The sequence below is a fragment of the Mobula hypostoma genome, chromosome 20 (assembly GCF_963921235.1).
Source record: "Mobula hypostoma chromosome 20, sMobHyp1.1, whole genome shotgun sequence".
Lineage (NCBI taxonomy): Eukaryota > Metazoa > Chordata > Chondrichthyes > Myliobatiformes > Myliobatidae > Mobula > Mobula hypostoma.
The window spans coordinates 37,411,923-37,424,764 of record NC_086116.1 but is presented as its reverse complement, the minus strand read 5'-3'; the positions used below and the strand labels follow the sequence as shown (position 1 = coordinate 37,424,764).

General features: G+C 41.6%; 1 protein-coding gene across 1 annotated transcript in view; it reads right to left on the bottom strand.

Moving 5' to 3' along the window:
* Positions 1–12,842, bottom strand: part of pcloa (piccolo presynaptic cytomatrix protein a) — a 385,443-nt gene that overhangs the window by 37,840 nt on the left and 334,761 nt on the right. The window contains exon 21 of the mRNA XM_063073096.1: positions 6,289–6,427. Coding sequence (XP_062929166.1) covers positions 6,289–6,427 — 139 coding nt within the window. The remainder of the gene's footprint in view (positions 1–6,288; positions 6,428–12,842) is intronic.

Genomic DNA, 12,842 nt, shown 5'->3' with positions numbered 1-12,842 from the left:
GAGGACCAGAGATAATAAAATTTACTTTGAACTTTAAAGTAAAATACTTTTGAACCATCTTAACAAACTTAGCAATCTTCTGAAGGATTCAGTGGACTTAACTCAGTACGGCACCTTTAAGTGGATGAAGGTATATTGCCATGGCCAGAAGAAAGGAAGGAGGGGAGGACTCCAAGCCAATTTAAAGTGGTGAGGTATTAAATTTCCTCTACCGAATATCTTGTTAGAAAATGTAGTTGCTGGAGAACAAGATTGAGCACCTGAGGGCAGATTGCTGTATTAGAGTGAAATGAGGGATTGCTTTGTTTTCTGTTTCATGGAGACAAGGCTAACTCAAGAAATGGCAAATTTGTCAATTAAACCCAGAGGATATGCTGGATGGACCATAATGCTGATTCCGGGAAGGCAAAAAGTGGGGGTCTGTGTTTCGTGGTAATCTCTTTGTGGTGATTGTATGCAGTGGTCTCATTGCACTCTTGTCCCCCAACTTGGAATATCTAATGATTAAGTGCCAACTGTTCTACTTACCAACAGAGTTCTCCTCCATGATCCTGTCCACAGTTTACGTACATACAGCCAAAGGCTGACGTAAGCAGGCATTTGAGGTACTGAGAGCCCCCATCAGCAAACAAGAAACAGCCTACCCTGACACCTTTCAAATCATTGTCAGGGACTTCAGTCAGGCTTTTTTGAAGAAATCTCTGCCCACTTATGACCAGCATGTCACCTGTAGCACAAGGGGTCCCAACGCACTCGACCACTGCTATACTACCACAATGAATGCCTTCTGTTCCTTGCCTTGACCATATTTTGGGAAATCTGTTCAATTGGCTGTCCCCCTCCTACCTGCATACATGCAGAGACAAAAAAATAAGGTTCCAGAAATAAGGACATTGAAGAGGTGGTCATGGGAGGCAGAGAAGCGGCTTTGGGATTGCTTGGAGTCAGTGGACTGGGCTGGGTTGGAGGACTCATCAGAGGATCTGAACGAATACACCACAGTTGTCAACTAGTAGATGAGTGCATCCTCACAAAATTATTCAGACTCTTCTGAAACCAGAAGCCCTGGATGAATGAGATCCACAATCTGCTGAGGGCCAGATCAGTGGCATTCAGGTCTGGCGACCAAGTAAAATACAAGAGGTTCACATATGATCTCCAGAAAGCCATCTCGCATGTGAAATAGCAATTCCTACCAAACTTAAATCACTGAAAGATGCTCGACAGCTATGGCAGGGCTTGAATGCTATCACCTCCTACAAAGTGAGACCAAGCAAAATAGGTGGCAACAAGGCTTCGCTCCCAAAAGAGCTGAATGCCTTTTTTGCTTGCTTTAACCATCAGCTGGATCTACTCCAATTTCATTACCGTCACAACAGGTCAACAGGAGATGCCATTTCATTGGGGCATCTGGACAGTGAAGAGGCACATCAGGATGCTCTTCATTAATTACAGCTCAGCATTGAATACTGTTATCCCTTCTAAGCTAATCAAGAAGCTTCAAGACCAAGGCTTTAATATCTCCTTGTACAACTGGATCCTTGATTTCCTCACTTGCAAACTCCCAGTCAGTCAGAAGAGCTCTTCTTACTATCTCTTCTTCCAGTTAGTCCTGACGAAGGGTCTCGGCCCAAAACGTCGACTGTACCTCTTCCTAGAGATGCTGCCTGGCCTGCTGCGTTCATCAGCAACTTTTATGTGTGTTCCCAGTCAGTTAGGATTGGCAACAACATCTCCTCCACGATCTTCAACACCACAGGTGCACCACAAGGCTGTATGCTTAGTCCCCTGCTTGACTTGCTTTATACTTATGAGTGAGAGGCTAAATACAGCTCCTGTGCCATATTTAAGTTTGCTGTTGACTTCACTGCCAGTGGCTGAATCAAACGTGGTGATGAATCAGCATATAGGAGGGAGATTGAAACTCTGGCTGAGTGGTGCCATAACAACCTCTCACTCAAAGTCAACAAGAGAAAAGAGCTGATTATTGATTTCAGGAGGGGAAAACAGAGATCCACGAGCCAGTCCTCATCAGAGGTGGTGAGGGTCAGCAACTTTAAATTCCTCAGTGTTATCATTTCAGAGGATCCGTCCTGGGTCCAGCACATTATGAAGAAAGCAAGGCAGTATCTCTGTTTGCAAAGGTTCAGCATATTTTCTATTTTCTTTGCTTCTTGATATCCCAGGTACTTACATATTTCATATTCACCTATCAGTAGCATTGTACCCCGCTGCTCTGTTTTGTATTCTATTAACTCTATTGCACCTTTCCTTATGTTTAATGTTCTTCACTTATCTAGTCCAAAGTTTACATTTATATCTTTTGAAAATAGTTCTACAATTTGAATTAAGTACTTTAGCTTTATTGATAGTTTCAAATCGTCCATGTATAGAAGGTGTGCCAAGGTGTAATTCATTTGTTTTTTCCTGACTTGTTACCCTATTTTCATCTGATTCAGTAAATTAGAGAGCGGGTTTAAAGCTAGATAAAACATTGTGGGCTTAGAGAGTCACCCTGGACAATGCCTCGGTTTATTTGATAATGGTGGTTGTTCTTTTTCATTCGTTAATAGATAGTGTTAATAGATACATACAATGCCAATGGTTCATCAGATGTTGCAGGAATATCTCAAGTATTGGGTGTAGTTTATATACATTAAGAACTTCTATTAACCATGAATATGGGACAGAATCAAATACTTTATGGTAGTCAATATAACAACATGAAAGATGTCTGCTTTCCTGCTCAGTTTGATTCAGAATTACGGAATCTATTATCAGTTGTTCTTTCCATCCTTTCATACCCTTACGGCATCCCTTCTGTCTTCTGTAAGTAAATTAACTTTACTATTCCTATTATTTTTTTCTTTCTTCTTGTGTTTGTACAGTTTTTTGTCTTTTGCACTCTGGCTGTTTGTCCTTCCTGTTGGGTGTAGTCTTCCACTAATCTATTGTGTTTCTTGTACTTACTGTGAGCGCCCACAGCAAAATTAATCTCAGGGTTGAATCTGGTGTATCTGAATGTACTTTTATAATAAGTTTACTTTGAATTTTGACTCTCTTCACCGGCAATCCACTAGTGTAGACTTGATCAACTTAAGAGCAAAAGGATTGCAAGGGACAAACTGATTCTCTGAAAGATCAGAATGGTAATCCATGTGAGTATTTGGAAGATCAGAATGGAACCGAAAGAGATGGGAGAGATCTTAAATGATTTTTTTGCATCTCTGTTTACTCAGGAGACTCACTCAGATTCTATAGAAGTGAGACAAAGCAGCATTGACTTCATGGACACAATACAGATTACAGAGGAGGAGGTGTTTGCTGTCTCGAGGCAAATCAAGCCGGATAATCCCCCAAGGCCTGACAAGGTGTTGCCTCGGACCCTACGGGAGGCAAGTGCAGAAATTTCCGGGGCCCTAGTGGAGATATTTAAATCATCCTTAGCGACAGCAGAGGTACTGGAGGATTGGAGGCTAGTTAATATTTTTCCGTTGCTTAAAAAAGGCTCTAAAAATAAACCGGGAAATTATAGGCCAGTGAGCCTGACATTGGTAGTGGGAAAGTTATTGGAAGGTATGGTAAGGGACCATATATGTGAGTATTTAGATAGACATGGGCTGATTAGGGATTGTCAGCATGGAATCGTGCATGGTAGGTCATGTTTAACCAATCTTATAGGGCTTTTGAGGAAATTACCAGGAAACTTGATGAAGGCAAAGCAGTGGATGTTGTCTACATGGACTTTAGCAAGACGTTTGACAAGGTCCCACATGGGAGGTTGGTCAAGAAGGTTCAATTGCTCAGCACTCAAGATGAGGTAGTAAATTACATTAGACATTGACTTTGTGGGAGAAGCCAGAGAGTGGTAGTACATCGAGGCTTGTGACTAAATGAAATTATGGGCCTTCATATGAAAGTATTGTGTACAGGGAATGGGATGTTATCTTGAAATTGTATAAGACATTGGTGAGGCCTAATTCGAAGTATTGTGTGTAGTTTTGGTCACCTACCTACAGGAAAGATGTAAATATGGTTGAAAGAGTCCAGAGAAAATTTACAAGAATGTTGCTGGGACTGGAGGATCTGAGTTCTAAGGAAAGATTGAATAAGTTAGGACTTTATTCCTTGGAATGTAGAAGACTGAGAGGAGATTTGATAGAGCGATACAAAATTATGAGGGGTATAGATAAGGTAAATTCAAGCAGGCTTTTTCCACTGAGGTTGGGTGGGACTACAACTCAAGGTCATGGGCTAAGGGTGTAAGGTCAAATGTTTAAGGGGAACAGGAGGGGAAACGTCTTCACTTAGAGGGCTGTGAGAGTGTGGAATGAGCTGCCAGCGCAGGTGGTACACGCGAGCTTGATTTCAATGTTAAGAGAACTTTGGAAAGGTAAATGGATGGCGGGAGTGTGGAGGTCTATGGTCCTGTGCAGGTTGATGGCAGTCTAAATTGGTTGGCATGGAGTAAATAGGCTGAAGGGCCTGTTACTGTGCTGTACTTTTCTATGACTTTATGACTCTAAGTTCACCCTCCTTTCCCTTTTTGAAGTCAGTAATCAGTTTTTTAAATTTTACTGACATTGAGTGAAAGGTTATTATGGTAAATTAGGGATAGCCAGCCTGGCTTTGCCTGTGAGAGTTCAGGTCGCACAAATTTGATTAAATTTTGTTTTGAGGGTGTACCTAACCAGGACATTTAATGAGAGCAGTAGATCTTGCCTATATGGACTTTAGTAAGGCTTTTGCCAGATGAGTGGACATTAACCAATGTGGTAGATGTATTAAAGAAGAGTAGGTAATTACTGTGGTTAATTACAAACGATAAACTACTGTAGGTAATTACAAACCTGCATGTCAAGTGTCAGTGGGAGAGAAGTTACTGGCAAAAATTATGAAGGAAAAGATTAATACAACTCAGAAAAGTTGGGATTGAACAAAGATCATCGACATGACTTCATAGGGGCATGGGGTGGGTAAGATCCTGTTTGATCAATTTGGTTGGATCCTTCCAGACTGTCACCAAATGCTTTGATGAGAGAGAGCAGTGCAAATGATATATCTACGTGAACTTCAGTAAGGCCTTTGATAAAACTCCACATGGAAGGCTACTGGAGCCCGTGCAATTTAGGAAAGTGGGTAAACCGAGAGAAAATCTGCAGATGCTGGAAATCAAAGCAACACACACAAAATGCTGGAGGAACTCAGCAGGCCAGGCTGCACCCATGGCAAAGAGTACTGTCAACGCTTCGGGCTGAGACCCTTTGGCAGGACTGGAGTTGAAAAGATCAAAAAGGAAAGGGGGCAAATTGTTTCCAAAATTGGTATGCTAATAGAAGGCACAGAGTGATGTCTTTCATGATTGGAAATTTATGATCAGTGGTGTACCACGTGGATTGATGCTGATACTCTTGGTGATATTATATACATTGACAATATCAATATTAATGTAGGAGATATGATAAGCAGTTTTGTAGATGACATGAAAATCACTTGTATTTTTGGTAGTGAGGAGCACAGTCTAAATGACAGGATGACATTGATCATCTGGTGAAATTGGCAGTGCAATAACAGATGGAATTTAATCCTGATAAGCGTGAGCTGATATACCTTTTCCTTGAGACTTTCCGAAAGTATCATTTGCAATAATTAGTGATATCTCCAGGTAACAGAATTGCATAAGAAAGTAAGGACATTTTCTATCTTTCTGTATTATGACGATTTAACAATTTACTGATGCAGAGGACGATTAGTATTTCACAATTATTCGATTTATACTTCTCTTCCAGACCATGTTTTTCCTTTGACATTTAAGACAATCTGTTAAGCAAACATTTCAAAACAAGTACTTTAGGTAACTTTCCCTGGGAAGGGTTTGACTATCATGTCGCTATATTTTATGATTTAAGATGGTCGTGGACATTCCTTATTAAGTTACTGATGAACTCATCTGAAAAGTAAATACACCATTATAAAAGAATGGAAGTACAGTAAAAACAGAAAATGCTGGAAGTGCTCAGCAGGTCAGGTAGCATCTGTGGAGGTGGAGAGAGAAACAGTTAAAGTTTCATGCCTGAAACCCCTCATTAGAGTTGAGCAAAAGGCCCAGTGTTACCAGACGTGGAATGATAACAGCGTCCCCTCCTGTAGATGCTGCCTGACCTGCAGCGTCTCGTCAGCATTTTCTGCTTTTAATTTAGATTCTCACCATCTGAAGTTTTATTGATTTTCAGAAAAGAGTAAAAATAAATCATTTGAAAAAATGCATAGAGTTTTAAAACAACTTACATTTGAGTGTCAGTGAAGACGCTGCCTTCCCCTCCTGTTGTGCTGCCTTCACTGTCTACATTGTAGCCACTTCCAGTACTGCTAACAGATGAGGCAGTGGAAATGGAAGACTCGGTCGGTCTGTGATTAGTAGACTTTGCTACACAGAGAGCAGAATAATGTTTTAATTGACTGATCGGAAGCAAATGTTTTTACTGCTTTTGGCTAGGCACAAAGTTTATCACTTTCTATTTCTAACAAGTCTGAAAATTCTCTAAATTATCGGCAGCAATATTTTCATGAGCAGAACAAGGACGACTGATTTATAATGCAAATACTTATGTTGAATCTGATGATGCTCCATTATACTTGCTAATAAAGTTTCATATCCACTTCCAGTAGAAGGGCCTTCTCTGTGAATCCCTAAATACAATCTTAAAACAATATTATAACATTCTGAAGTTCAGTTTCAATATATCAGTCACAATGATCTATCATATGAGAAAATTTCCACTGCTATTAACAGTTAAACATTATTGTATAAAAGTAGAATTAATGTTATCAAAAGCTCATTTCACTAATCCAGGAGTGTGTCCCTTTTCACTTTGAATAATTATCTACAGAGGCAGGTACTACATGGATGTAGTGATAATTAAGTTAGTTAGTACAATTGACATTAGTCACAGCAGTAACCATTCCTGGTCATGTAGCACAGAAACAGTCCCTACTGCTTCGTGTCCATCAAAGTTAGTGCCATTTGTTCATGTTTGGTCTCATCCCTCTAAACACTCCCTAACTACAGACCCATCCGAATGTCTTTTGAATGTTGTTATTATACTCTCAAACACTCCCTCCAGCAGCTCATTCTATATATGAGTTATCATCTCTGTAAAAATGTTGCTCCTCAAGATTATATTAAATCTTTACGATCTCACTTTAAACCAGTACCCTCAGGTTCTTGATTCCCCAACAGTAGAAAGATTCTAAAAGCGTCTTTCTTCTTTCAAAATCGACATTTTTAAATTTTTTAGCTGATTTTTTCTGTTTTATTATTCAGGACTGTGGTAAATATAAAGCTACTTCCTGTAATTTCATCCAAATGTGTATAACTTCTTCCATACGTATGTAGAGATTTGTTTTTGACACCTTGATAAAAATATAGCAGTTTCTGTTAGTGATGAACTATGGAAGTTACTAAAATATGTATTATATTAATGACGTCTGTTGTAGAGGTAAAGTATTGATACCACTACATAGCTAAGGTGTATGACACTTTCTAAAATAACTCATGCGTTACTTGGAGATAGACATACTGAACCTTCATTGGTTTCCAGCAAAGTTGTCAAAAGTGCAAACAGCACATCAGAAAACAAAACCTTTTGCAGTGCTTTTATTTAAGCAACTATTTAAAACTATAACTAGTGTGTTTCAAACTGAAGTCACTGTCTTGAATTGCATTGATAGAGAAAGAGAAAAATCACTGAACATATTTAAATCGGATCCTGATTCTTCTCTTGCCAATGAAATCCAGGACTGACTCATTCCTGACTTTCATACACATCACCTTGACTGGTGAAGACAAGCATTTTGTATGTCTTCTTTACTTTCCCCTTCTACTTGTGTGGCACTTTCAGGGAGATGTGGATTTGCAACTCAGGATCCCCCTGTACATCAATGCTACCAAGCATCCTGCCATATCCTGTACACTTTCCTTTTATATTTGACCTCATAAATTAAAATATTTAACACATGTCTGAATTAAACTCCATCTGCCTTTTACAACATAGAACACTGAACATACAGTAGAACACTACAACATTGTACAGGCACTTCAGCCCATGATGTTGTGCCAACCTTTCAACCTACCCTAAGATCAATCTAATCCTTCCCTTCTACATAGCCCTCTATTTTTCTATCATCCATGTGCCTATCTAAGAGATTCTTAAATGTCCCCAATTTATCTGCCTTTACCAACACTCCTGGCAGGCTGTTCCATGCACCCATTACTTTTTGGGTAAAAATTTTGTGCTTCTGATATCACCCCATACTTCCCTCCAATCACCTTAAAATTATGCCCCCCGGTAGGAGCCATTTCCGCCCTTGAAAAATATCTCTGACTGTCTACTCTACCTATGCCTCTTATCACCTTGCATATTTCTATCAAGTCACAACTCATCTGTCTTCACTCCACAGCAAATAACCCTGACTCGCTCAACATATCTTCATAACGCATGCCCTCCAATCCATGCAGCATCCAGGTAGATCTCTTCTGCACCCTCTCTGAAGCTTCAACATCCTTCCTGTAATAGGGCAACCAGAAATGAACAATATTACAAGTGTGGTCTAACCAGAGTTTACAGAGCTGCAACAAACACTCAAAAATTTTTCCCATAGCAATTAATGGTAATTGCTTCTTCACTTCACGCCATTTCGGCTTACGAAAGGTTTCATAGGAACGCTCTACCTTCGGATAGCGGGGGAAACCTGTACTGATCAGGACAGGGCTACAAACATGCCCTTCTGGAGTACCATTATCTATAGGATAAACCTTAGAATGCTTAGAATGCCCTTGTGGCTACGGGGATCAGGGGGTATGGAGGGAAGGCTGGTGCAGGGTTCTGAGTTGGATGATCAGCCATGATCATACTGAATGGCGGTGCAGGCTCGAAGGGCCGAATGGCCTACTCCTGCACCTATTTTCTATGTTTCTATTACCTCACGGCTGTTGATGACTAATGAAGGATCAGCACACCCTACATCTTCTTAATGACCCTATCAACTTGTGCAGGAACTTGGAGGGATCTATGGACGTGGACCCCAAGATCCCTCTGTTCCTCCACACTGATAAGAATCCTACTATTAACTCTGTATTCTGTCTTTAAAATTCGACCTTCCAACGTGAATCACATCACACTTTTCTGGGTCAAACTCCATCTGCTACTTTTCACCTCAGCTCTGCATCTTGTGAATGTCCCATTACAATCTACAACAACTCTCCACACTATCCGCAGCTCCACAAACCTTTGTGTCATTTGCAAACTTACGAACCCACCCTTCCCCATGCACATCCTTTATATAAATCAGAAAGAGTAGGGTCCCAGAACAGATACCTGCAGAACACCACTGGTCACCGACCTCTGGGCAGATTATCTCCATGGACTACCACCCTCTGCCTTCTACGGGCAGTTCTGTATCCACACAGCCAAGTCTCCCTGGATTCCATGCCTTATAAAACACCTTACAAAATCCATATACACCATATTCACTGCTCTACCTTCATCAATGTGCTTTGTCACATCCTCAAAGAAGATATGATGGCAGAATATAGTATTAATGGCAGTGTGGAGGATCAGAGGGATCTTGGGATCCGAGTCCATAGGACACTCAAAGCTGCTGTGCAGGTTGACTCTGTGGTTAAGAAAACATACGGCGTATTGGCCTTCATCAATCGTGGGATTGAGTTTAGGAGCCGAGAGGTAATGTTACAGCTATATAGGACCCTGGTCAGACCCCACTTGGAGTACTGTACTCAGTTCTGGTTGCCTCACTACAGGAAGGATGTGGAAACCATAGAAAGAGCGCAGAAGAGATCTACAAGGATGTTGCCTGGATTGGGGAGCATGCCCTATGAGAATAGGTTGAGCGAACTTGGTCTTTTCTCCTTGGAGCGACATAGGATGAGGGGTGACCTGATAGAGGTGTATAAGGTGATGAGAGGCATTGATCATGTGGATAGTCAGAGGCTTTTTCCCAGGGCTGAAATGGCTAGCATGAGAGGGCACAGTTTTAAGGTGCTTGGAAGTAGGTACAGAGGAGATGTCAGGGGTGAGGTTTTTTATGCAGAGTGGTAAGTGCGTGGAATGGGCTGCTGGCGATGATGGTGAAGGCGGATACGTAGGGTCTTTTAAGAGACTCTTGGACAGGTACACGAAGCTCAGAACAATAGAAGGCTATGGGTCCCACCTTCAGGCGGAGCAGCTGAACAGGCGCCGAGGACCTCCACCCTAGCCAGTTCACGGTCGATCACCTGCCGCAGGGACCACGCAGACGTTGCTAAGTATACTTGGCGGTGTAGACCACCAGGGGTTGCTTCTGTTAGCCCTACCTATTAGTGGTGTAGGTACTGTACAATATAAAGCATTTCTCGCAGCTCTCTATTTCTTCTCAGTATTAACAATAAAGTGAGTCTCAGAGGAACTATCGAGTCTGGGTCCATTTGTTCGAGCGAAACCAAATAGTTGCAGCATCCACCCATCATGGTTATACTTACTGGTTATCGGTTTTGTGGAACAATTGGCGTAGTCGGCAGGATTCATGGATTGCTGACAATGTTTCGCTGGAACAAAGAGGTTGCCCCGGAACAATATCGCATACCTGGGTGGACGGATAATACTGATGGGTTTGCTGCATTTGCTAACACCCTTGCTAAATTGGGACCTCCCATGAATTGGGATGATTGCCTAGATAATCCTGGCGACAAATTGGGAAGTAAGGTGGCTAGATTGTTCCGCGAAATAAATTTTTCACTGAAATGAGGTTCTCATACTGATGGCTGTTGGCTGCTGGCCACAGCTTTGCGCCAACAGTTGGAAAAGACCTGTGAAGTGGAACAAGAAAAGGATAAGTTGAGGGATGAAGTGAATGCTATGAAGGAGAGGTGCTCAGTAATGATTGAGGTGGTGAGGACCAGTCAGAATAGGGCACAGGAAGCTGAGGAGAAGGGAATTCAGATGGCATGTAGGCCAGTGCAAATTAAACATCAGGAGGTGGCCCGCTGCCAGAATTATACCCCCGATCCCATGAAGATAAGATTGATGTTGCTATCCAGGGGAGACCCAGACACCTGGGATGGGGATATATGGTATGATGATAATGATAATGGGTCCTTTGGTGAGGGGGAAACTGCTTTTGCCCCAGAACCATTGCAGGCTCGGCCTGCTGTGGTGACTTCTCAGTAAAATGTCCATGGGCAGCCGGGAGTACAGACTCTCGAGTGCGAGAAGTATAATGATAAGGAGCTATCTGAGATGGCTGCTCGTTTTAAACGAAGGTCTGGGGAATCACTGGCCGAATGCTTCCTCCGCTTGTGGGATGATGGAGGTGCTAATATAACCTTTTATCCTGAAGAACTAGCAAGGCTAGGGTCTTTAACCTCGAATTCTCGTATTAATATTGATATTCTTGTCTTTGGAGTATTGTGTGCAGTTTTGGTCACCAAATTACGGGAAGGATATTAATAAGGTTGAAAGAGTGCAGAGAAGGTTTACAAGGATGTTGCCGGGACTTGAGAAACTCAGTTACAGAGAAAGGTTGAATAGGTTGGGACTTTATTCCCTGGAGCGCAGAAGAATGAGGGGAGATTTGATAGAGGTATATAAAATTATGGTGGGTATAGATAGAGTGAATGCAAGCAGGCTTTTTCCACTGAGGCTGAGGGAGAAAAAACCAGAGGACATGGGTTAAGGGTGAAGGGGGAAAAGTTTAGGGAACATTAGAGGGGGCTTCTTCACACAGAGAGTGGTGGGAGTGTGGAATGAGCTGCCAGATGAAGTGGTAAATGCGGGCTCACTTTTAACATTTAAGAAAAACTTGGACAGGTACATGGATGACAGGTGTATGGAGGGATATGGTCCAGGTGCAAGTCAGTGGGACGAGGCAGAAAAATGGTTCGGCACAGCCAAGAAGTGCCAAAAGGCCTGTTTCTGTGCCATAATGTTCTATGGTTCTATGGGTAACCCTAGGTAATTTCTACATGCTTGGCACAGCCTTGTGGGCCAAAGGGCCTGTATTGTGATGTAGGTTTTCTATGTTCTATCTTCTAATTCAATCAGGCTCATGAGGAATTACCTGACCCTCATAAACCCATGCTAACAATCTCTAACTCTATCATGCTTCTCCAAATAGTTGTAAATCCCGTCTCTAAGAACCTTCACTAATAATTTGCCCACCACCGAATTAACAGTCACTGGTCCATAATTCCCAGAGTTATCCCTATTTCCTTTCTTTCCATTTCTGTCTACACTTCCAGTTGGTATATCCTTCTGAATTCGTTGACTATCTTCCCCACTATCCACTACTCTGCTAATTTTTGTATCATCTGAAAACTTGGTTATCAACCTACCGAAGTCTTTATCCACTTGATTTATGTCTATCACATACAAAAGAGTCCCCAGCACTGATTCTCATGGAGGGCACTGAGGAGAGCGGTAGAACAAAGAGATCTGGGAATAAAGGTTCATAATTTGTTGAAAGTGGCATCACAGGTTGATAGGGTCGTAAAGAAAGCTTTTGGCACATTGGCCTTCATAAATCAAAGTACTGAGTACAGGAGATGAGATGTTTTGTACAAGACATTGGTAAAGCCTAATTGGGAGTATTGTATGCAGTTTTGGTCACTTATTTACAGGAAAGATATAAGGTTGGAAGAGTCCAGAGAAAATTTACAAGCATGTTGCTTGGTCTGGAGGACCTGAGGTATATGAAAAGATTGAATAGGTTAGGACTTCATTCCTTGGAACATAGAAGATTTGATGGAGGTATACAAAATTGTGAGGGATATAGATAGGATAAATGCA